The 21759-nt window shown below is 40.0% G+C and overlaps 1 protein-coding gene across 1 annotated transcript; it reads right to left on the bottom strand.

Moving 5' to 3' along the window:
* Positions 1-381: 381 nt before the first annotated feature.
* Positions 382-21165, bottom strand: hepacam2 (HEPACAM family member 2). Its single transcript, XM_041809737.1, has 9 exons — positions 21093-21165; positions 12190-12549; positions 11821-12108; positions 8152-8451; positions 3149-3274; positions 2814-2835; positions 2656-2690; positions 1160-1233; positions 382-1068 (listed from the first exon to the last, which is right to left on the bottom strand). The coding sequence occupies exons 1-9, from the start codon at positions 21148-21150 to the stop codon at positions 958-960; spliced, it is 1374 nt and encodes a 457-aa protein (XP_041665671.1). The 5' UTR covers positions 21151-21165; the 3' UTR covers positions 382-957.
* Positions 21166-21759: the final 594 nt, after the last annotated feature.

Here is a 21759-nt window from a genome sequence, read left to right as displayed (position 1 = left end):
ACACTTGTGGGAAGAGAGATTGCAGCCAAGACATCAGACAAAGACTGACTGTGAAGCAGAATGGGTATCTTTGCTGGCTCCAAATATTCTTTTTCAAGGATATGTAAGTGAGAAAGTGTTCATTTCATGCCATGCTGCCAATTTTTTTGAAAATTACATTCAAAAGTACCATTATAAATGCAGGCAGAGCTGTAGGATTGCATGTATTTAAAAAACAGCACAGTAGATTTAAGTTATATTTTAATAAAGTACAAAACATACATGTGGATGCAAACTGTACAGAATCATTCATCATTTTCTTGTTTCAGCATTTCAGTGTATCCATGTTGAGCAGAAGAAATGCTACATTTGTGAAGAAAAAGGTTAAGTGTTTCAACAGGAATAAATAGATTTGGACAAAGCAAAGAAATAGAATAGGTATAGAGAATCTGCAGTATAATAAATATACAATATTTACAGTTATATATATATTTCATACAAGAAAAACATTCATCATAACACTTGTCTTCTAATAAAACAGGCTCTCTTAGCAGGGATGTCAAATTACACAATATTAATATTATGAATAAAAAATCTTATTAGAGTTAAATTATTTTAAATAGATTTTAAGCTAAGGGGAGTTGGAACCATCTTGGTCTCCAAAATGTTTTAAAGTAACTAATTATATTCATTCAAAAAAAAAAAAAAGAACAAAATGTTACAGCTTTCGGCATACAACATAAATAGACTGAATTCAAGCCATACAAACACTTTCATCTCACAATAATGTCATAAAAGCATATTTCAAAAATGTCCCAAACTGTGGGGAATAACAGTGCACGATCAGGCCACGACTCTCCTTCATCTCTTGTGCAAAAAAGTGGGCCATCAAATCCAGTTTCCGGCTTTGAGATTGAAGAGAATAAAGCTACACCAGAGTCTTCAAGTGAAACAACGCCAAACAGCTCCTGTTTAAAGTTACTTCAGCAAACTGTGGCTTGGGGTTTCAGGAACATGTCTGATCACATCATAGATGGTGGTGTGCATATCCTGAACAGACTCGAGGCGAGCCAGAGATCTGCATGAGGCCTGCAGGACAGTTAAACAGGGAAATTATTAATACACACAGTGAGGGAAGTTTCTAATTCTGCAGTGTTAAAACTGAACTTGTATTAAATACCTGTGCAGATTCCATCTTCCCAGGTATGGACACAAATTCATAGATGCCAAAGTCTTCTGTTGCATCCTCATGACCTGTAGATGCACATGCTTTATGTTAAAACAATACTTTAATTACGGTTAGTGCATTATCTTTATTGACACACTACAATAACACAAGAATCTTATGTGGCCATAAACCAAAGGCCTGCTGTTCAGTTGGACTCATCACCACATCATGATGTTTACTTTGGCTTTAGGCTACTCCTACCTGAAACCTGTTTCTCTTTCTGGTGCCAAGTTTCTGTTTATATGGACGACTAAAGCCATGTTTATCCACATGATCATCTAAGAAACAACATGAAACAAATATTTTATAAAATAATCTGATGTGGGCATACTATTTCATAGGGGCTGAATGGCACTGCTTTATCAGCCATTTAACATGACACACCAGATAGACTGTTTCATATATCCATTGCATTTATCATCTTGGAAACCTCCCATACAAAATGTTTGGTAAGGGCAGGATCTTTCAGAAAACGTTGAAAGGTGATTGGATGTCACATTCATTACAGGCCAATCAGAGCAACCAAGCCCCTGTGAGTAACATGAGCTTGGCAGACTGGAGCTTGTTGATGGATATAACTCATGCCAAGGCCAGTCAGTACTTAAGAGAGGTGCTAAAACATCTTCTCAGCCAGGAGAGGCTTTCAGTGAGGTTCTTTGCTCCTCTTTCAATGAAGAAATTCTGTCCCAATTTGATTAAAACTGCCACTGTAGCTACACATGGGCTTACAGTACAACTAAACCCTATCTGTAACTATTACAAATTCATGCCTGAGCAGGTCGGGAGAAGAGCGATACATCCTCTCCACCATGAAAAGCTTTTGCTCTTCTTTTCATAAAGAAATGTGGTTGGGTTCTGATAAAACTGCTGCTTTAGGTTAGCTACATCATTGCGTGCGGCAGCCATTGCTGTCAGCTTTCAGTACAACTAAACCCCACCAGTAGCTACTGCTTTGATCTCCTCAAATGATGCAGATTAGTGCGGTTTTCAGACTGGACACAAGCATTTCAGATTGGAGCTTTGCAAGATAACAGACATGGGCTCTGGCCAATTTGCTTTGCAAGGTTATAAGCTTATAATTTCAGTTTAAAATAGGGCTGTCTGCATTAATGCATTGATTGCAATTGATTAAGGTCCATAAGTAGTGCATTCATTTTTTGAAATCTCATCAACTGTGTGCTTCATTTTCCAGCCCCATTTTAAAAGGCGAATTGACAATATGTGATAGGAGATAAACCTGACATGATAAACTAAAAAAATTCACTATGAAAGATGAATGTTTATGCCTCTGATTGAGAAAATCCTGCCTCCAGAGTTACTAATTAAATTCTATAGTGAAAGTAACTATTACTAGGGTTAGAGATTGACTCCTACTTTTTAATATGTCTTTAGATGTTGTTTTAATCATCAGCAGGAGGTCAAAAACATGCAAACAAGCAGCAGCTCACCTGAACGATGTGGTCGTTTCTGCTCTGAAAGCGGCCTGGAAAAACAGACAAAGCCAGATTTTTGCATCATAAAATATGTACTCTGCATATAAAATGTTATATGTCATATGAAATTAATATGTAATTGTCTGTATTTCTTAGAATTCAAAGTCTCTTACCTGTTATAAATACTCATTAGCACTGTTGATCATAGAGAGAGAGAGAAAGGAAGCAGATTGATCAGAAGTGTCATAACATCTTTGAATGTTACCCTTGTCAAATGCAGCAGTTATTTTGCCTTGTTTACCTTTAGTTTGACCTTTCTAAGCTATCTATATCAGTAATAATGCTCCATGTGTAAGATCTCACTGCAGTATTTGATATGTGAATTCAAACAGAAACATGTTAAACAGGTTGTAGGACTGTCTCCGAGGTCTAAACTCTTAGGGGTGGACCATAATAATGATAACAGCAAACCACTTTAGTAAAAACAACAGCTTTAAGACTGGCTTACCTCTTTTAGGATGGCAGGTTCTCCTGAGGAAGAACAGCAGCATACAGCCGATGATAAATAAAGAGCAGACAGTAATGGCTGCCAGAGGAGACACAGGGCTGTCATCCTGGATGTGCTTCTCTTTTCCTTAAAGTGAAAACATGAAAGACACTCATATTAACGATGGAGATAAAAGCTTGATTTAAGGTTGGGGTGGTCATACATCCTGGTTTGACTGCGACCATCTATCATCAAGCTTCATATCTCATGTTCCAATAAAAATCTAAAGTACACAAATATGCTCTGGTTTTGAACAGTTGCTGCCCTGATTGGAATCAACTGAAATACCCAAACAATCCACCATGCTTGAAACATTGATTCGTCTGTATAAAGTCATGTGCATACATTTAAGGCATGTAGGCAAATCCATCTTGAAAAGCTCCAATCCACAACATTTGTGCTGGACCAAACAATGATTGGACCAATCAGCGTCATTTAAAGAGAACAAGGCGGTAGCTATGGGTGGGGTTTAGTTAGAGTGACCAGACGTCCCAATTTACCAGGGGCAGGCTTTGTGTCCCAACAAGAATAATAAAACGCCAATATGTCCCGTTTTTGAACAGCCCCTGTCGAGATTTTAGCCAATGGAAATAAGGAAATAACAAAACATTGCAACATGAACTATGCCTGCATCACTTTCTCTGTATTTTTTGGTGTCAATCATTGTTGTTGCCAAGACAGCTGCTATTTGACCTATAGTGAAAGGTCACTTAGGCTGTGTCCACACGGAGACAAATTCAGAAGAACACGCAAAAGTTTTTTGTCATATCGACATTTCATCCACACAGAAATGGCGTTTTGAGGGGCCGTTAATGCTACTTTTTGAAACCGGTGAAGTGAACAAAGAGTGGACAAATCTGTAAACGCTTACCGTTTTGTCTCCGTGTGAACAGCAAACCACATCTTTCTTGAAACGGTTACGTCATACATAGCGTAGCCCACTTATGCCACATGCGCAGGTCCGACCAAAACAACAATGGTGGATTACAGGGCTGTTTGTGCTGCAGAAGCGACTGAGCTTTTTATGGCTTTTTACAGATAAATTTGATGCTCCTTTACCACCACCATGAACAGCATACACCAGATGTTCTTAAATCCAATGCGGAGGACAACCAGAGGGGCAACTAGGAGAAAGTTTTGACAGTTTTCTGTGATCTACTTCTCTCTTTTGGTGCATTTCCATGGCATCGTTACAGCGCCACTTACAGGCTTGACATATATACTACAGTGTTTTCAGTCGTTTTCAGTGGTTCCATGCTTACACGGACATCTCCTGAAGTAGTCCTGTATTTACAGAAAACGTTTTTTTTTAAGAAAACTGAAATATATCATTTTCATCTCCGTGTGGACAAGGCCGAACATACTGCACATCAAAGCTTACTCCTGATTCCTCTGTGCATGTCGACACACATTCTTGTTGCTCTGTGTCCAAGGTCAAGCTCAATGGCATTTCTTTTGACAGACCTTTTCACCGCTTGTGATACGCCCAGAAAACCCCACCATTTTTTTGTGCCCCTGGAGCATCCACAGCACAACCTTGTGGCAGCCCAACTGTCCATCTGGACGGTACCCTAGGCCATGCTTACTCACCACATCCACCCAGTACACCACCCTAAAGGTGTAGATGTTATTTTTTTCAAACATTTTCTTCAGTCCTTGTGTTTTGTGCCAACTGGTGTTATATAATTAAATCCTTAAATTCCAAAAAGTTGGATTGTTGTGTAAAATTTAAATAAAAAATGCCTATGACTGTCAAATCTTAGCTAGCTAGCTGGAATCCTCCATCAGACAAGAAAGAGACAACATTCCTCTCCAGAGAACTCCAGCAACTGGTATCCTTACTTCCCCAGTGTTTCCAGTCTGTTGTTAAAGAGGGGGGGATGCTACAAAATGGTTAACATGGCCCTGTCCCTACTCTGTTGAGATATGTTGCTGCCATCAAAGTCAAAATGAACTAAAACTTTTCATGAAAATAGTTACATGACTCAGTTTCAACTCAAATTAAGTGTCCCTATTTGGAGGATAGAAAATCTGGTCACATTAACGATGGATTCAACACTTTGATCCAGACTGAATCATCTCAGTGACTGCTGTGCTAATTGGGTTTAAAGTTTAGCAAGTTTCTTCATGGTCAAATAACCTATCTGGTGTGCTCATGATTCTTCCATCATAATCAACTATATTTAGCTAATTAGTAACTGTTAACTTGAAGCAAGTTTATAAGACCCTTTTTAAAGGTTCTGGTAAAGTAAAGGTAAAATTTATTCAATTAGGCTAATTGTCACCAGAACACCAAAGCTGACCACATAATAGCAAAAAGAAGAGATATTTTCTAGATAGTCTAATTTTCAGTGACATTTCAAAGTTTGACATGTCTATAAAAACTTTTAAAATGTGATGAATCAACCTTTACACATGGAGTGTTATCTACCCTTGCTTCTATTCAAACAAACTTTCTCTATTTCTTATATAAAGTCTAAAAGCAGGATGATAACACAGTAACAATTCATTTTTGTACTGTGACAAAATACATTTTAAAGATTGCTGTATGCAGTCAAAAACACTTGTTTAAGATCTCTTTTAAAACCAGACATAGAAGTGACAAGAGAGAGAAGCAGAAAATCTGCTCAGGATGCCTGGGTCTCTGGGCTTAATTGAGAACTGTCCAGGGATGGTTCTGTCGAATGGATTATAAAGAAGGTCGACAGATCTGGTATGATAACGATGGATCTCTGACCAAATTACAAAATAGCCATTGAAGGATTCAGGAATAAATTATGAAGGAACTGGGAAAACAAAAGTGCCTTTTTGTGGTATATCTATGTCAAACATGTTTAACAGTTGAAGACTTTGAAATAATTGAGCAGTATGAGCATTTCAGTTCTAGTAGATGATGAGTCTAACCATTCTGCCATAAAAAATGGAATAGAGGAATAGTATTATACATGGTAGCAACTACCACAACAAATGAAAGGATAAACATACCTGAAAACAGATCAACAAGGTTTTGTTGTAAGAACACATAATAACATATGAAACATGTTCACGTATTTTTCTATAGCATTAGGCTGGATATTTTCTGAGAGAGTTTTGCATTTTAACTCTTTTAAACATATAGAGATAATCTTGCACTTGGGCCAGTGGTCAATCCTTCATTTAACACTGTTCATTCAATAAAATAATGCTTTGATATTAAAGTAAGTCATTGATGTATGAGAAATATAAGTGGGCCCAGTATGGAGCATTGTGGAACTCCACACTTAGTTGGACTTAAATGCCTTTTTCTTGATTGAAATGTGTTGCTTAAAACAGGTTAGCTAGCTTGAGAATGGTAACGTTAGCTAGCACGCTAGCATGCTAATAGTCAACATCCGTTCCAATTCCAGCTCTTCAATGTTGTTGAGTGTACTACTTGGATACTTTTCAGTTTAAACACACCATATGCACTTATGTACTCAAAAATTTAGAAATTAAAACATAAGAATGCAGTTTGGAACACATATGTAACTTGGATTTTATGTTAACATTACTTTCTCAAAGAAATCTAACTTACTATACCTATATTTAAAAAAATGCATTTTTCTTGATGTGCTGCTGTTGCTATTAACTTTTAAGCTTGCTAGCAGATGCTAATGTTATCTGGCTCTGACCTTTTCACAAAAAAGCCACTGAAGGATTCAGGAATAAATGATAAATTATGTACTAAAATTGTTGTAATTAAAACATAAGTATGCAGTTTGGGACACACTGCTAGATTCATATAACTTGCATTTTATGTTAACATTACTTGCTCAAAGAAATTTAACTTTCTTTACCTACAAAAATGCCTTTTTCTTGAAGTGCTGTAGTTGCTAATAACTTTTTAGCTTGCTAGCGGATGTTAACGTTAGCTAGCTCTGAGGTATTTACCAAAAAAAGCCATTGAAGGATTCAGGAAAAAATCATGAAGGTACTGAAAAACTTGCTGGTGGATGCTAACGTTAGGTAGCATGCTAGCTTGCTAAAAGTTTCATCTATGTCACAAATATGGCATAAATATGGCATATATTGAGGTTGCTAAGAGTCCATTGTTTTATTTCAGTACACTGCTCAGTGTGAATGCACTTGGAGACTTATGCACTTGTAATATTTACTATAGTAAATAGAAGTACGCAGTTTAGGACAACCTAAACATTAGCATACTAGCTTGCATTAGCTAGTATTAGATATTTCACAACTAACCTTTTTTGCAACTGTAAAACCCTCCCTAGCTCACAATATTTCATGGAATCAGCATTTCAGTTTTTCAGTATGAGCTTCTTAGCCTGCTCATGCTAGTTTTAGTTAAAGTCGTGGTGCACACAAGGCTAACACGGCAGCTAACATGGCTATCATCAGAAGATAAGCAAAGGATTCTATCAGTAGGCTATGATTCATCACTTGTTCTGACATTTCAGGCTGTAATGTCTTCTCTTGAGTCAATGAGCAGCATTTTAAATCATAGCCAGTATCAGCAGTTGCTATCAGCCTTTCTCAGTATCACCAAGACAACATTTCAATGTCGCATTCTGCACACAGAAACTGCACATGCTATAAAACTTGGTCAACAAATACAACAGCTGTCATCCACTGTTTGCTTTCCCAGCCACTGAACTTTAATACAGGCAGCAGGCACAGAAACCTAGCAACAGAGATTAAAAACTGGGCTCTCATTTGCCATGTATTTTTCATGTTATAGTCATAACCTGTTTTGACTTTTCACCTGTTGTACACACACTACAACAGGCTTATTTTATGTACCCAATCGTCTCCAAAGCTGGCCTTCTTGTTTGTCTATCATTGTCATGATAATGATATATCTCTCTCAGCTCATAAACCTCCTTTGCTTTTGGCATGACGCACTGTTTACAGAGTGTTTATCTCAAAGGATTCCCAAAATCTACCCACGCTACATTCCCTCCTGCAATGTTCCACCTCCTACCCACCTGGTCCTAAGCTGGCCACCACTAGAGTGAACTGGGCCTCGTCCTGCTTCTGCGTCACGTTGTTGAAGGCTCGGCACAGGTACTCCTCAGCCTGAGCCAATCTGTAGGAGCGCACTTCCAGCCGCGGGCCCTCCGTGATGACTTGGGTGGAGTTGCGGCTCTTGGAGATCCAGACGTAGCTGTTGGGTGGGTTGGAATCAGCCTGGCATTCAAAGAAGACCAGCTCTCCGGGGTTGATGGTGAACACTTCCCCTGTCCGCAGTCCCTGGCCTGAGTTCACCTCCAGGTTGTAAGGGCCATCTGCAGGGGCCAACAGAGGGTCAGGGAAACATGACAGTCCACTCCTGATGAAATACTTGATACACTAAAGAAGAACCCTGAAGCGTTTTGGCAAGATAGCACATTTACATTAATGGTCAGAAGGGACCATTCCAGGTAATAGCCCCTTAACTCTCCAGAGCTGCCCAAACCAACGTCATATGTTTCCTCACTCTGATTCTCCTGTAATAAAAGTGACAGGTGCCACATTCACATTCAAAAGACAGCCACTCTCACAGACCTTTAATCTGAGTTGCAGTCTATTTCAGAATGGAAGTGCCTTAATTTGTATTTACAACATATTTGTTTTTAACTTTATTCATAAACAAAGTCTGGCAGTTGCATTCATGAAATAACCACATTACAAAGATAAGAGACTAAGAACATTTCATTAATAAAAAAGAGGAGGTCTAATCTGGGATGAAATTATGTATAAACATGTTTTAGAAGTAGTTACACAAACGGTGGCTAGCTTGAGCTTCTTTAGCTTTTGCTAAAGCTAACATAGTGATGCTAGCTACATACGTAACAACATTAAACCCGTGTGCCTAGGTTGGCTTTAGCAATGTGAGATTTAGCAAACGTAAGTAAAGCTAACAAAGCTATTTTGCTACGTTAGCTACATAGTAGCAGCCAATGGAGTAACATAAGCTACGATGGCTGTATTAGACTGTCTTCATGGAGGACAACTTTTTCAATTTTTCAGCTTCATTAAATGTTTTGTAATCAAGTTTTGCAGGTCAGGATTTAACTTTGAACTTTTGGTATCCTAACCGTTATTGTCACCCTTACCCTAACCCTAAACTGAAGTTAAATCTATTTGTATTTTGAAGTGCCTTTCCAAAACACAGACCATGGGCAGTTGCCCAGATGGATGTGGGCCATAACCTATGCAGTCAGCACATAACAAAGTCTATCTGGCATGCCAGGATACCAAACATACACCAAAACTGGGATTTGATCATGCCACCAGTGCATCAAGGACTGTAGCCTCTGTAGCTTCTACCAGCTGAGCTTAACCAATGCCTGGGACAGGTAATATTCTGAATAGAAATGCCTAACATTACACAGAGAAAAGTCACAAGAGTTTGCTTTGCTGTTTGCTGTAGCTGCATGGCTTGGTATCGTGTTTTTGTATTGCATGGCATTACATGATATAGTACCATATTTTCCCATCATTTTGTATCCTATTGTATCATGTCGTATCGTATGGCGGGGTGGTGTGGGGTAGTATGCATGGTCTAAGTTACTCTGCTATTCCCACTCCTTTATCAGATATACGTTTTTAACATCATTAAGAGCTTAAAAGGGAAATGACTGCCATAGACAGAAACAGCTAATTTCTGGAAGCAGAGGAACCTTGCAAGATTCAGCCGAATGATCACCCAAACTCTTTATACAAACAGAGATCATTAACAAACCCACTGTTCGAACACACTGGCTTTGGTGGAGGATGGCATAAAAAGTCACACTAATATATTACCTCTTTTATTGCTCTTTTGAATCAGTAAGGCCAGTTATATGAACATGAAACCACATTCACATGAATTCGAGGAAGTTCTTAGTAAAACCTCGGTCTCAAAAACCAGACCTGTTTATCAGTTCATCCACACACTTTATGGCTGAACAGAGGAGCTCTTTGAGATCTGTCCGCTCCCATGCAAATAATGTCCCTGATCTGCCATGTGTTTTCAGTTGTAGGAAAGAAGTTTGATCTAACAGACATTTACATATGACTTCATATCTCCACTCTGGGAAAACAGTGCAGAGAGTAGAAAGGAAAACTAAGCAGACAATGACTTATTATATAGTTTGTCTTGGTATCAGTGCAGGAGGTTCATGATGGGTTCATCCTACAGCCAAATCAATCAATGTATCTGGATGGCTATGCTCAGCTAGTGAAAGGCACCTGGTACTTCCATCACATCAGGGCCCTAAGCCACGAGCTCGACTCCTCCTCTGTTTACCCCTGATGGTGGAATGAATTACCTAACTACATTCGATCTGCAGAGTCCCTTTAGACTTTCAAGAGAAAGCTAAAGACCCACTACATTTATAGACTCCTCTCCTTCTTTTGTCCCACCATATTTCTGAAGTTTTAAACCCAGCTTTTTGTGACACCCAGCACATTGGCTTCTGCCTTGGCCTCACTCTCAAACCAAGATGTTATATCCCCTTCTTATAAACCAGTGACTCTTGTGGCTCTTTTGTGATTATTTGTAGCTCTTCTATGTCTTAATTTGAAATATTATTCCCCCAGAACACCTTAGGAAAGGGAAACTTTGACCTCAGAAATGATCCATGGCAAATCACATTAATCAGTTTGTTTCCCACTTATACGGTAGGCTTTAATTGTTAAACTTGTCAACCTTTATTTTTTGTCTATATATTTACATTGCCCTTATTTGCCATTTCCCCCCTTTTTTTCCTTGGTAGCCACTTCTTTTTGCCACATTCCACTAATTTTTTTTGCCATTTTTATCCCGTTTCAGTGCTTTTAACCAATTTTCACCTCTTTTATTTTCGTTTTTGAAATTTGCAATTTTTTCCTTTTTTAAGATTTTTTGCCCATTTAAGCTGTCTTTTACCATTAAGTGCCACTTTTTACCTATATTTCCGCTCTGTGCTGCTTATTGACCATTCTCCCATCTTTTTGCTGCTTTTTGACAGCTTTTCCCACTTCTTTTTGCTCTTTTCACCAGTTTTTGCCTCTTTTGTCCTGCTAATTGCAACTTAAATTGTCTTCCCCCTTTTTTGCCATGTTGTGCCAGTTTTCATCCATTTAAGCTGCCTTTTGCCAGTATATGCAACTTTTTTGCCATTTGTGCCGCTGCTTTGCTGCTTTTAACCTATTTTCCCACCTTTTTGCTGCATTTTTCCCATTTCAGTCACTTTTTGCTCATTGTCTGCCACATTTTTACCATTTTTTGACCATTTTTGCCAAGTGTAAATCATTTTTTGTAGCTTCTCACCCATTTCTGCCACTTTCTCTCCCCATTTTTTTTTCTTTTTTTTTCTGTTTTTTGACTGTTTTTGCCAGCTTTAACTTATTTTTATTGGCCCTTTACCCATTTTTTAACCACTTTTCACCGCTTAGCTTGCAGCTCTTGCAAAGGTATTTTTCAACTGTTTGGCTCTTTGGTTGAGCAGGGTTGAGTAACACTGTTATAAACAGTTGAGGTAGCAGCTATTGATACTGTCAGCATCAATCACTATATGCTATAAAATGAAACTTAAGACAGTAACAGGAAAGGATCTTCTTGGAACTTACTGGGAGCAAGACTAGTTTTTAACAGGTGATACTGGTGCAGGAAAATTGATGATGCATGTCAATTCACAGCATCTACTCACAGTAGACATTGAGTTCCACAGCCTTGCTGTATTGACCCGGGCTGACAGGATTGCTGGACACACATCGGTATGTTCCCTTGTCCTCTTTCCTCACTGGACTGATAAACAGTGTGGAGTTGTCTTTGGAGAAGTGGTATCTGTCACTGTGGCCTAGTGCTATGTTGTCCCTCAACCACTGGAAAACAACTCTTGTTCCTCTTTCGACAGAACAAGACAAGGTCACGTTCGCCTTGTCCTCAATTACTGCATTCAACGGGTTCTTCTTGATGACTGGAGATGACACAGGAACTAGGAAAGAAACGGGAAAGGAAGGTCAGTTTAAAGATGAGCTGACAGATAAAATCAACATTTAAATGCAAAGGTACTCACCATCAACTGTTACTTGCACAGTTCTCCTCTCCTTTATAACCAGTCCTGTCTTGTTATGAAACTCAATGTTGAGATCCAGCGTGTAATTGCCCTCATCGTCTGGGTTTAATTTCTGGATCAGCATAGAAACATTAGGTCCTTTAAAGAGGAGGTGGTTCCGGTACATCATGTCAATGATTGTGGACTCTTTAGTAAATGTCACTAATGTGGCTCTGGTGCCACTCGGCCTCGTGTGGGACCAAGTTCCCTGGATCTCAACGTCATCCAATAAGAAGTGAGTCTCAACAGACAGGAGCAGGGGCTTCCCTTCGATACCATGATGGACTAATGTAGGGATGTGGATGAACTCAGAGCTGACGTCTGGGATGTTGCATGGAAAGGAAGAAAAGGTAAATAAAAGTTAGTACAGAATCACTGTATAGGAAATTGTTTTTGCGGCTTTCTTTAAACTCAGACTACATCGGTATTCTACATGGGTTAGCAGCCCATTCAGGTAGGGTGACCAACCTTAATTTTTAGGTGACAACTGCCTGGAACCTGGGTGTCCTCGATTTGCTCTCTTTGACCTCAGGGTTAGGGTTCCTAACCTCTACAGGTGATCCAGAATGCAGCAGCACATCTGGTCTTCATCTGTCTCTTCTCTAGCTCCCAGTCGCATAGAATTAAAAAATTAACTGTGATTTTTCACATTTTTTGGGAAGCTGAGTTCAATTGTACTAGCCACACCCAGGAAGGATTGCTAACAGTCCTGTCGAATCAAGGAATTCCTTAAATACAGCCTGCTTGACACATCATGCCATTATCTAAAGAAATTCAAGAATAGATGAGAATCAAAGTCATTGACATCTTTCAGTCTGAAAATGGGTGCAACGCCATTTTAAGGCTTTGGAACTCCTGCGAATCACAGTGAGAGCCATTATCCACAAACAGAGAAAACTTGCAACAGTGGTGAACCTTCCCAGGAATGGCCAGCCCACCAAAATGACCCATGAGCACACTGACGACTCATCTTGGAGGCCCATAAAGGACCCACAATGACATCTAAAGACCTGCAGGCCTCACTTAACTCAGTTAAGGTCAGTGTTCGTGATTCAACAATAAGAAAGAGACAAGGCAAAAATGGCATCTATGGGGGAGCTCCAAGGCAAAAACCACTACTGGCCAGAACACAAAGGTTTGTCTCACATTTAACAAAGAACATCTTGATGATCCCCAGATTTTTGGAAAAATATTCCGTGGGCTGATGAGACAGAAATTGAACTTTTCTATCACATGTGGAGTAAAACTAGCACAGCATTTCAGCAAAAGAACACCATCAGTCAACCATGGTGGTGGCAGTGTGATGCTCTGGGGCTGATTTGCTGCTTCATGACCTGGACCACTTGCTGCAACTGATGGAACCATCAATTCTGCTCTGCACCAGAAAATCCTGAAGGAGAATGTCCAGCCATCAGTTCATGACCTCAAGCTCAAGCACACTTGGGTTATGCAGCAGGAACAGTTATCCAAAGCACACCAGAAAATCCACCTCTGAATGGATTGAAAACAAAATTAAGGTTTTGGAGTGATCAAGTCAAAGACTGGACTTAAACAGGACTTCCATGCTGGAAATCCCTCCAATGTGGCTGAATTAAAACAATCCAGCAAGGAAAACCAGAGTCCAAAATGCCTTGTTGATGGCAGAGGTCAGAGAAGAATGACCAGACTGTTGTTTGAGCTGATAAAAACAGAGGTGGAAAAATGACACCACTATTGTATTCAAGTAAAAGCACAATTACACAAGTTAAAATTTACTAAAGTAGAAATAAAAGTACTGGTCTATAAATCTACTCAAGAAAAAGTGAAAAAGAATTAAATTTAAAGTTTACTTTACTACTGAGTAGCTACTGAATTTTTCAGTAAAATATGATCTTTTCTTATTGGCAAGAAAAACAAGAGATTAGATCTCCAACCAGGTTGTTCAGGTTAAGTCACACCTCTGTGGTAGAGTAAAATACACAGCAATACTGACACTGTTAATTTAACTAATATCTACTTTAATTCAACACTCTAACAGTGTCTATATCAGTCCACACGACTGTAACCCTCTTTTCTTGTCCAGATACTTTCTCCAGTCTTCTGGAAGTGGGTCATAAACAGGCTGCAATGCACTTCCAACAGTGGTCTTTATTCAACTCCTTTATTCTTCCTGAAACTAAACTAATGTTCACAATACAAGGGGACATAAATAGTAGCCTAAATATTACACATGTAAACATAAATAACACGAAGAGTAAAGCGAATGAAAGTGAAATAACTGTTTGTAATTGTAAACCACTGAGTTTTTTACCACTATCCTGACAGAACGTTCTGACTAAGAATATGGACCCAGCAGATATTTTTGAAAGAGAGGATTCTCCCTGGGCTGGGACACGACTGGCGATTTTCCCTGGGACCCATGGAGGCCGTAGAAGGGCAACAAATCATCATGAAGTAAGACAACTTCCAGGCTCATCCGTGACACAGTTTCAATATCTGGTCAACCTCGCTAAACAATCCATACCCGATCCTCAGCAACCAGCCTCCAAACCTTAGACTCACCAGGCCAAACCTCAGCAGTCTGCTTCTCAGTGCCCCATAGACTCCTGCTTCCAGTGCCCCAGAGATTCCTGCTTTCAGGGACCCAGAGCCTCAGCCTTCTGCTTTCAGAGCCCCAGAGCCTCAGCCACCACTCCCGACTGAGCGCCTCCTGTATCCTGTCCCAGCTGAGCGCCGTCAGCCTCCTGCCTCAGCTGAATGCCTCCTGATTCCTGTCTACCCTGGTTCCCAGTCTGTGGCTGTCAAGACCCAAACTCCTGCATTTACCTGCATTTGGGTCCTCCTTTTGAGTTTTTTTGACACAGTGTGCTGTATATTTTAAATGACATCATAAATTAATTTTATGAACTTAAGAAATATTAACTAAATATGTACTCTGTCAGCAAAAACAGTAAGTTACACATAGCTAAACCACACTTTCAAAAGTGTAAAACATCTTATAGTAAGACCGAGCTGTGGTAACTGTTGAAAATCCGTGGTAAGTGGCCCCCTCTGGCAAGAACAAAACAGAGTCAGCCTCAGAGCAAGTAAATGTATGCAATGAAGAATACACACTATGGAACACACAGTCACAGGTGTGTATCTGACTCAAAGGATAACGTCACTCATGGTGCAAATGTGTCTCACATCCAAAACAACAGCAATTCACCAGACACATGAACAAAAGAATACCAGCAGAGATCACTGCACAACATTCAAACAAAACAAAAAACACATAAAACACATCTTAACACTCCACCCAAGAGCGCGATTGGGAGCTCCACCCACACATCCCATCCATGTGGGCGGGGCTTAGATCACTCAACTCAAGTACCCAAAACACTTCACAGTTAAAGTAATAGGAGCAAATGTAATACGTTATTTTACACCCTTGGATAAAAAAAGCAACGTTATCTCAAATAAACACCTGTTTGGTATGCAGAGGAGCATCTCTGAATGTCAAACCTTGAAGCAGATGGGCTATGGCAGCAGAAGACCACATCGGGTGCTGCTCTTGTCAGCTAAGAGAAGAGGCTACAGTTTGTATGGGCTCGTTTTAAATTGGACAATAGAAGATTGGAGAAATAATGGCAGTCAGATGAGTCTGGATTTTTTGTTTGACATTATAATAATAGGGTCAGAATTTGACCAGAGCACCAACAACTATGGCATCCTCAAGGCCACTAAAATCACATTTCTTCCCCATTCTGGAGCTCAGAACTTCAGCAGATCATTTTGAGTATGTCTACATGCTTAAATACACTGGTTGCTGCCATATGATTGGCTGATTAGATGTTTGTATTAATGTTGAACAGATGTACCTAATAAAGTGAGTACATAAAGGGATTTTTGCGACCTATGTGTGCTCAAGATCATAAAGCCCTAGCTTAGAATTTGGTCCTCTTAATAAAAGCGTAGCATGTTTTGAATTTATTTTGTGGATGAGAAAGTGTGACATTATGAAAGCAGATTTCCTAAACTTCTGCTTTGTCTGTGTCATGTCATGATCTACATCCTTGTCTTTACGATGAGCAGGTCCTGAAACTCTCAGGAGTTAATATTGACCCAGCTCTCCACAGTGTCATTTTTGTTGTCAGACAAGGACGAGGCTTGTCTCTCTGATCCCAACTTGTCCCAAAACAAACACTTGGCCCGCCTGAAATCACCCATGAACTGTTGATCTATTGCACCTTGATGTCTGTTGAGAAGTGCTGCCTTGTTGCTAGGACAGATTGTTCTCTAGTAACCAGCTGAAACGGCTCGTAGTGAAAACACAAAGACTGGGTGATGTTGTTTTTTCTTGCTGTTTCAAATTGGTGTTTCTAGTTTAGTATATGCTGTCATGGTAAAAATGCTCAGTATGTTACAGTTCACACCTCTTAATCATTTTCAGAGTTTTGCAGGACATTTTGACAGCTTCAAACTTAATTTTGAGAGTTTTCTGACAGTTAAAAAGTGAACAACTTTATTTGGATGCCAGGTTGAGTAAAGCAGCAGCATGTGAGTAGGCAGTGCTACTGAGAGCAAATTCACCAAAACCTCACACTTTTCTTTTACTTGTGTCCTTTTGTCTCACTTCTGTCAGTATATTTGGTATTTCTATTTTTTTTAAGGGATGACTCAAAGGAAATGAGAAATTTAAAGGAAGAACTGTTGGTAAATTACATAATTTTCATCCATCTATGCCGCTTATTTCGTTTGTGGTTGCGTGGGGACTGGAGCCAATCCCAGCTATCACTGGGCGAGTGGCAGAGTGCACCGTGTAATGGTTGCCGGTCAATCTCACACTCACACCTACGGGCAATTTAGACTGCACATATACTTGCTGTATCTACCTGTCCTCAAACATATCAAGGCTGCCACAGCCTCCAGTGTCAGTTTGACACGCCGTCTGTGCACATCCTCAAAAATTACAGAAGATATAGCATGCATGTGTGGTAGAGGATGTGTGGAAGTGGAGGAAGTATGACAGTCAACAAAGTACAACAGACAACAATGGCAGCAATTTATGATGATAGACTGATAAACCAAGTCCACAATTCTTCACATATGTATGATTTGTTACTGTCTCTGCACAGTGACAAACATGTCTGCAAAACCACCTGGGACTGGATTTAGAAATCAGTGTTTAAACCTGTAGAAATAATCAAAATAAGATTGGTGTTGGGGTTCAGAAAGTGACTGTGCAAAGTGGTGGCTTTCAGTCAGGTGTGTCCATGGCTGCTTGTATTACTTTATTTTATCATTTAATATATATCTGATGAGGATATTGTGACATAATGCCAAAATAAATAAATAAATAAAACTAAAAAAAGGGTTATTAACAAGGACTCCTGTGTTTTGTAATGACCACATCTACTAACACAATCAAAAGCCACTAGTTAACACGGTCACTGATTAAACTGATACACTAAAAGCATGGCATCTATAAGTCTGTTACTATTAATCAGCTGTGGAAAAACTACACAGTTCTTGCACAGTTACCCTAGTTAAAATTTACTCAAATAAAAGTAAAGATGATTCAATTTAAAGTTTACTTTAAGTGCTGAGTAAAATATGATCTTTCCTTATTGGCAAGAACAAGAGAAGATATTTCAATAACAAAATTGTTCAGGCAAAGTCGCACCTCTTTAATAAAGTGAAATACATAGCCATATTGCCAGTTTGAACTTAACACTTCATTATTGGTCCACACTACATACAATTAAACCACACTTTTGAAAGAGTAGCTGTAACTCCTGAAAATCTGTGTTAATCTGTGTCTCCTCTGGTAAAAACTAAACAGAGATGACCTCATAGCAAGGCAATGCATTCTGATGAAGAAAATGCACTATATGTCCTTAAGGAGCACCCAAGGTCACAGCCGTGAACTCCTACTCAGTGCATAACTTCACCAATGGTGCAAATGTCTCTCACATTTGATGTTTTTGGTGTGCACAACAGCTGTTTTGGGAACTGATGTGGAATCATTTCCTTGCTATGTGCTACTGTGTGGCCAACAGAAGTGTAAAAAGTACAGGCGCTTGATACCAGAAGTGAGAGCCACTCAGGGCACGCCATCCCACTTCAACAGGGAAGCCAGAAAATAAGAGAGAAGTTTACCGGCAGCTGATGCAAATGGTAAATGGTTAATGGACTTGAGCTTGTATAGCGCTTTTCTAGTCATCAGACTACTCAAAGTACTTTTACACCACCGGTCACACCTACCCATTCAAACCCTTTCACACATTCACTCCTCATTCACACACTGATGGTAGAGGAGAATTGACCATCAGTATTAGCTAATCCCATTTAATAGCATCCACACCCATTTACCGATGAAGTAGAGGGAGCAGACTGTCCAGGCTGCTGCCAGTGTGGGTTTGTACATACAAAATAATGGGGGCAGGCTTTGGAAGTGTGTTGGATGGTGCTGCCTCATCTTGATCTTAGAATTATTGTAAACTAATCAAGTGTCCATGTCTGTAGTTTACATCCTATACACCAGGTAGTTCTGTACAGCTTGAACTCTCTTGTGAGCCCCCTAAGGGTTCCTCCAGTAACATGTGTCATGTAAAGGCACATATATGTACAAGAACCCAATGAGCTTGTCTTTGGATGCTGGAGGAAGCAGTGTGCTTAGAGAAAACCCTGGGACATGTAAATCCACAAAGAAGTGCCCTGTCCAACAGGCCCCGTTAAACGAGGAACCTTCTCATTGTCAGGAGACAGAGGTGGAAAGTAACTAATTACATTTACTCAAGTTACTGTAACTGAGTAGCTATTTTGCACCAGTTTTGAGTAGTTTGTAAAATCAGTCATTTTAATTTAATTATGAAGCTTGGCATTAGTTCATGCAGGACACAGCAGTCATACGCCCAGCATGAATGCTGCTAAAGCGCCAGTTTAGTCCAAACTTGAAGACATTCCTTCGTTAAAAGAAGAACAAAGAACAGCAGTGACTTGTTTTCTTTTCAAAAACGACAAAAGTCATGTACTGACATGTCTATAGTCGCCATGGTTTGCATTTTTCCTCGGTAGCTGCAAATGCGCACCTTGGTCACGGCTACGTCACATGTTTTGTTGCTCTGATTGGCCCGTAAAGATGTGACAGACAGAATGTTCATCCAATCACACTCCAAGTTTTTTTCAAATCCTCTGCCCTTTCCCAAACACTTACTATTGAAGGATGTGTGAAAGAAATCCATCTGGCATGTCAGGTTAGGTGTCAATATCATTCTGCAATAATGAAACTCCTGGTTGAAGTTTAATAGAATTTACCTCTGCCTCCTAAAAACGTCTGATATTTCTTTTCTAAGTTACTTTGCATAAGTAGGGTAGGAATTTAGTGTAAAAGATAACAACTGGAGCTGAGTATTTTTTAACGAAGAACATTAAAAGCAACTTACTGGGTTACAGATATGAATTAATTCACAAAAGTGCAGAAAATTCAAAAGTACTTTTTTACTGCAGTGAGTGCACAAGGTGTTAATGGTAAAGAAAGATCTGGTTCTTTAAAATCATATTTGGCTTTAAGAATTTAATTTCCATGTTGTCATTGGCAAGGCCAGGTTGTTAAGCACTTGTTTTTTTTTGCATGTATCTATTATGGCATAAATAAGCAACATAATTTTAACTAACCTGAAAGATTTGCCGCTTTTAAGAAAAGATCTGGGGCTTAAGCCCCACAAGCCACCCCCTGGCTCCACCTTTGCATGTACCCCCTAACATCTCCTCCTCTTATATCTTGTTTATCTTTTGCCCCCACACCTCTGCCCCCACCTTCAGAAAGTCCACACTTCATCCCTCGGGACACCCAGCTGGTGTCATCCAGGTCTCTGGTGACTGCTGCCCATGTTGTTCATCACAATAGGCTTGCTGTTTGTTGGTGTTATGTCCTAAATAATACATGCAGGGCAGACGGCCCTTTGACACGCTCCACTCTTAGAAGCCTGCAGGCCTCATTCTGTGAGTCCCTCTGTGTGTCGTTAGGAGTGTGCCTGTGTTTACACCAGCTGAGACCGGGTGAAAAGGCGGTGCAAGGAGGAGTGTGCCGAGCCCGCTCCTTCCCTGTTGTCCCCCAAACAAGGCACATATTGTTGTGGTGATAGGAGAGAACAATGGAGTGGGAGGTGAGAGGATATCTTCATTAATTGGCCACACACACATTTACACACATTCAAAGAGAGCAGCATACACCTGCCTCTTATCACCCTCACGTATACATCGGGGATGTTTGGACACTAAATAGAGTGTCCCGTTGCGTGTCCAAGCACCACCATGATCTGCTCGCTTTAAGATAAGTCACATTGAGCTCCTTAAAGACAGTTGATGATACAAACATCAAAACAAGAGGAGAGACTTTATGTTTAAGGGACTTTTTAGTGTCAGATGTAAATGTCTGACATCAGTGAGTCATAGAGCTGTGGCTGGGGTTACTTCTGCTTTCCAGTGACCTGTGCCTGATGTTTTTACCAACAAGAGAAGAAGAACTAATCTAGACTAGTCACACGGGTATGACTATGGGAAAGGTGTGCAAAATATACCAAAAAAACCCTCTAAAATCTCCAAAACTTTCAGAAAAAAAGGCTGTGAGGGCTGGTTTCTGTTACTAAGCATTGCTGGCCAAAATTTTCAAAATTAGAGTGCCACTTTTCCCTTCCAAAAAAGATAAAAACATGCAGCATAGTCCTTTAATTTGCTTCTTGTACCATTATTTTATTATTTAAATCTTTTTTACCTTTTGCCACTGCACAAATAAACTTCCCACTTCAGCCTACAAAACACAGCAACCACAGTTAATCCTAAAGCAGCGCCAACGCAACAGACAACCCAAGCAGAACATCCGTCCACAGCAGCTCACTCACCTGTGAGGAAGAAGAGAACAGAGCAGACGTAAAGCGCTGTCCCTCCTGTGGCACCCATGGCATCTTATCCTCCAGGGAGATGTGAGACTTGTGTCAGGCAGACAGGGAGAGAGAGATGAAGTAAGAGAGAGAGAGAGAGAGAGAGGTGTAGGAGGAGGAGGAGGTGGAGGAGGAGAGAAATGTGACTGGTTGTGGTGACAACATTTGCCAGGGAAATAAGAGAGAGCTAGCTTTAGCCTGCCTGCATGTAAGCAGGCCCCTCCCTTGTGACACCAGGAGGAGGAAGAAGAAGAAGAAGAAGAGGTCCACCTGGCAGACAAAATCCAAGTACCCCCTCAGGCTGACGGTTTCACTCGGTCATAGAGAAACTGAAGCTGTAAAAGGATAGCAGAGAGCAGAATGGAAACCGTTTCTTTACATTAGAGCACACCAGCTGTCTGTCTCCTTCAGGCTGTGAAACAAACACAAAAGCAGGATTTGAACCGACCACGTCACACAGTTTGGTTAAGTTACACAAAGATCAAAGTTTACTGGCCAAAACAACAGATGATACTGACTGAGGAACCTCGTATCATTGAGATTTTTTGAAGCCTGCAGGATCCTCACTCATAGAGAGGGTGAAATACTGAGTATTTGTGACATTTTTAGTTGTTTTTCAGCCCTGAGG

This window comes from Cheilinus undulatus, linkage group 16, assembly GCF_018320785.1.
Source record: "Cheilinus undulatus linkage group 16, ASM1832078v1, whole genome shotgun sequence".
NCBI classification, from domain to species: Eukaryota; Metazoa; Chordata; class Actinopteri; order Labriformes; family Labridae; genus Cheilinus; species Cheilinus undulatus.
This window is presented reverse-complemented; position numbering and strand designations above follow the sequence as displayed.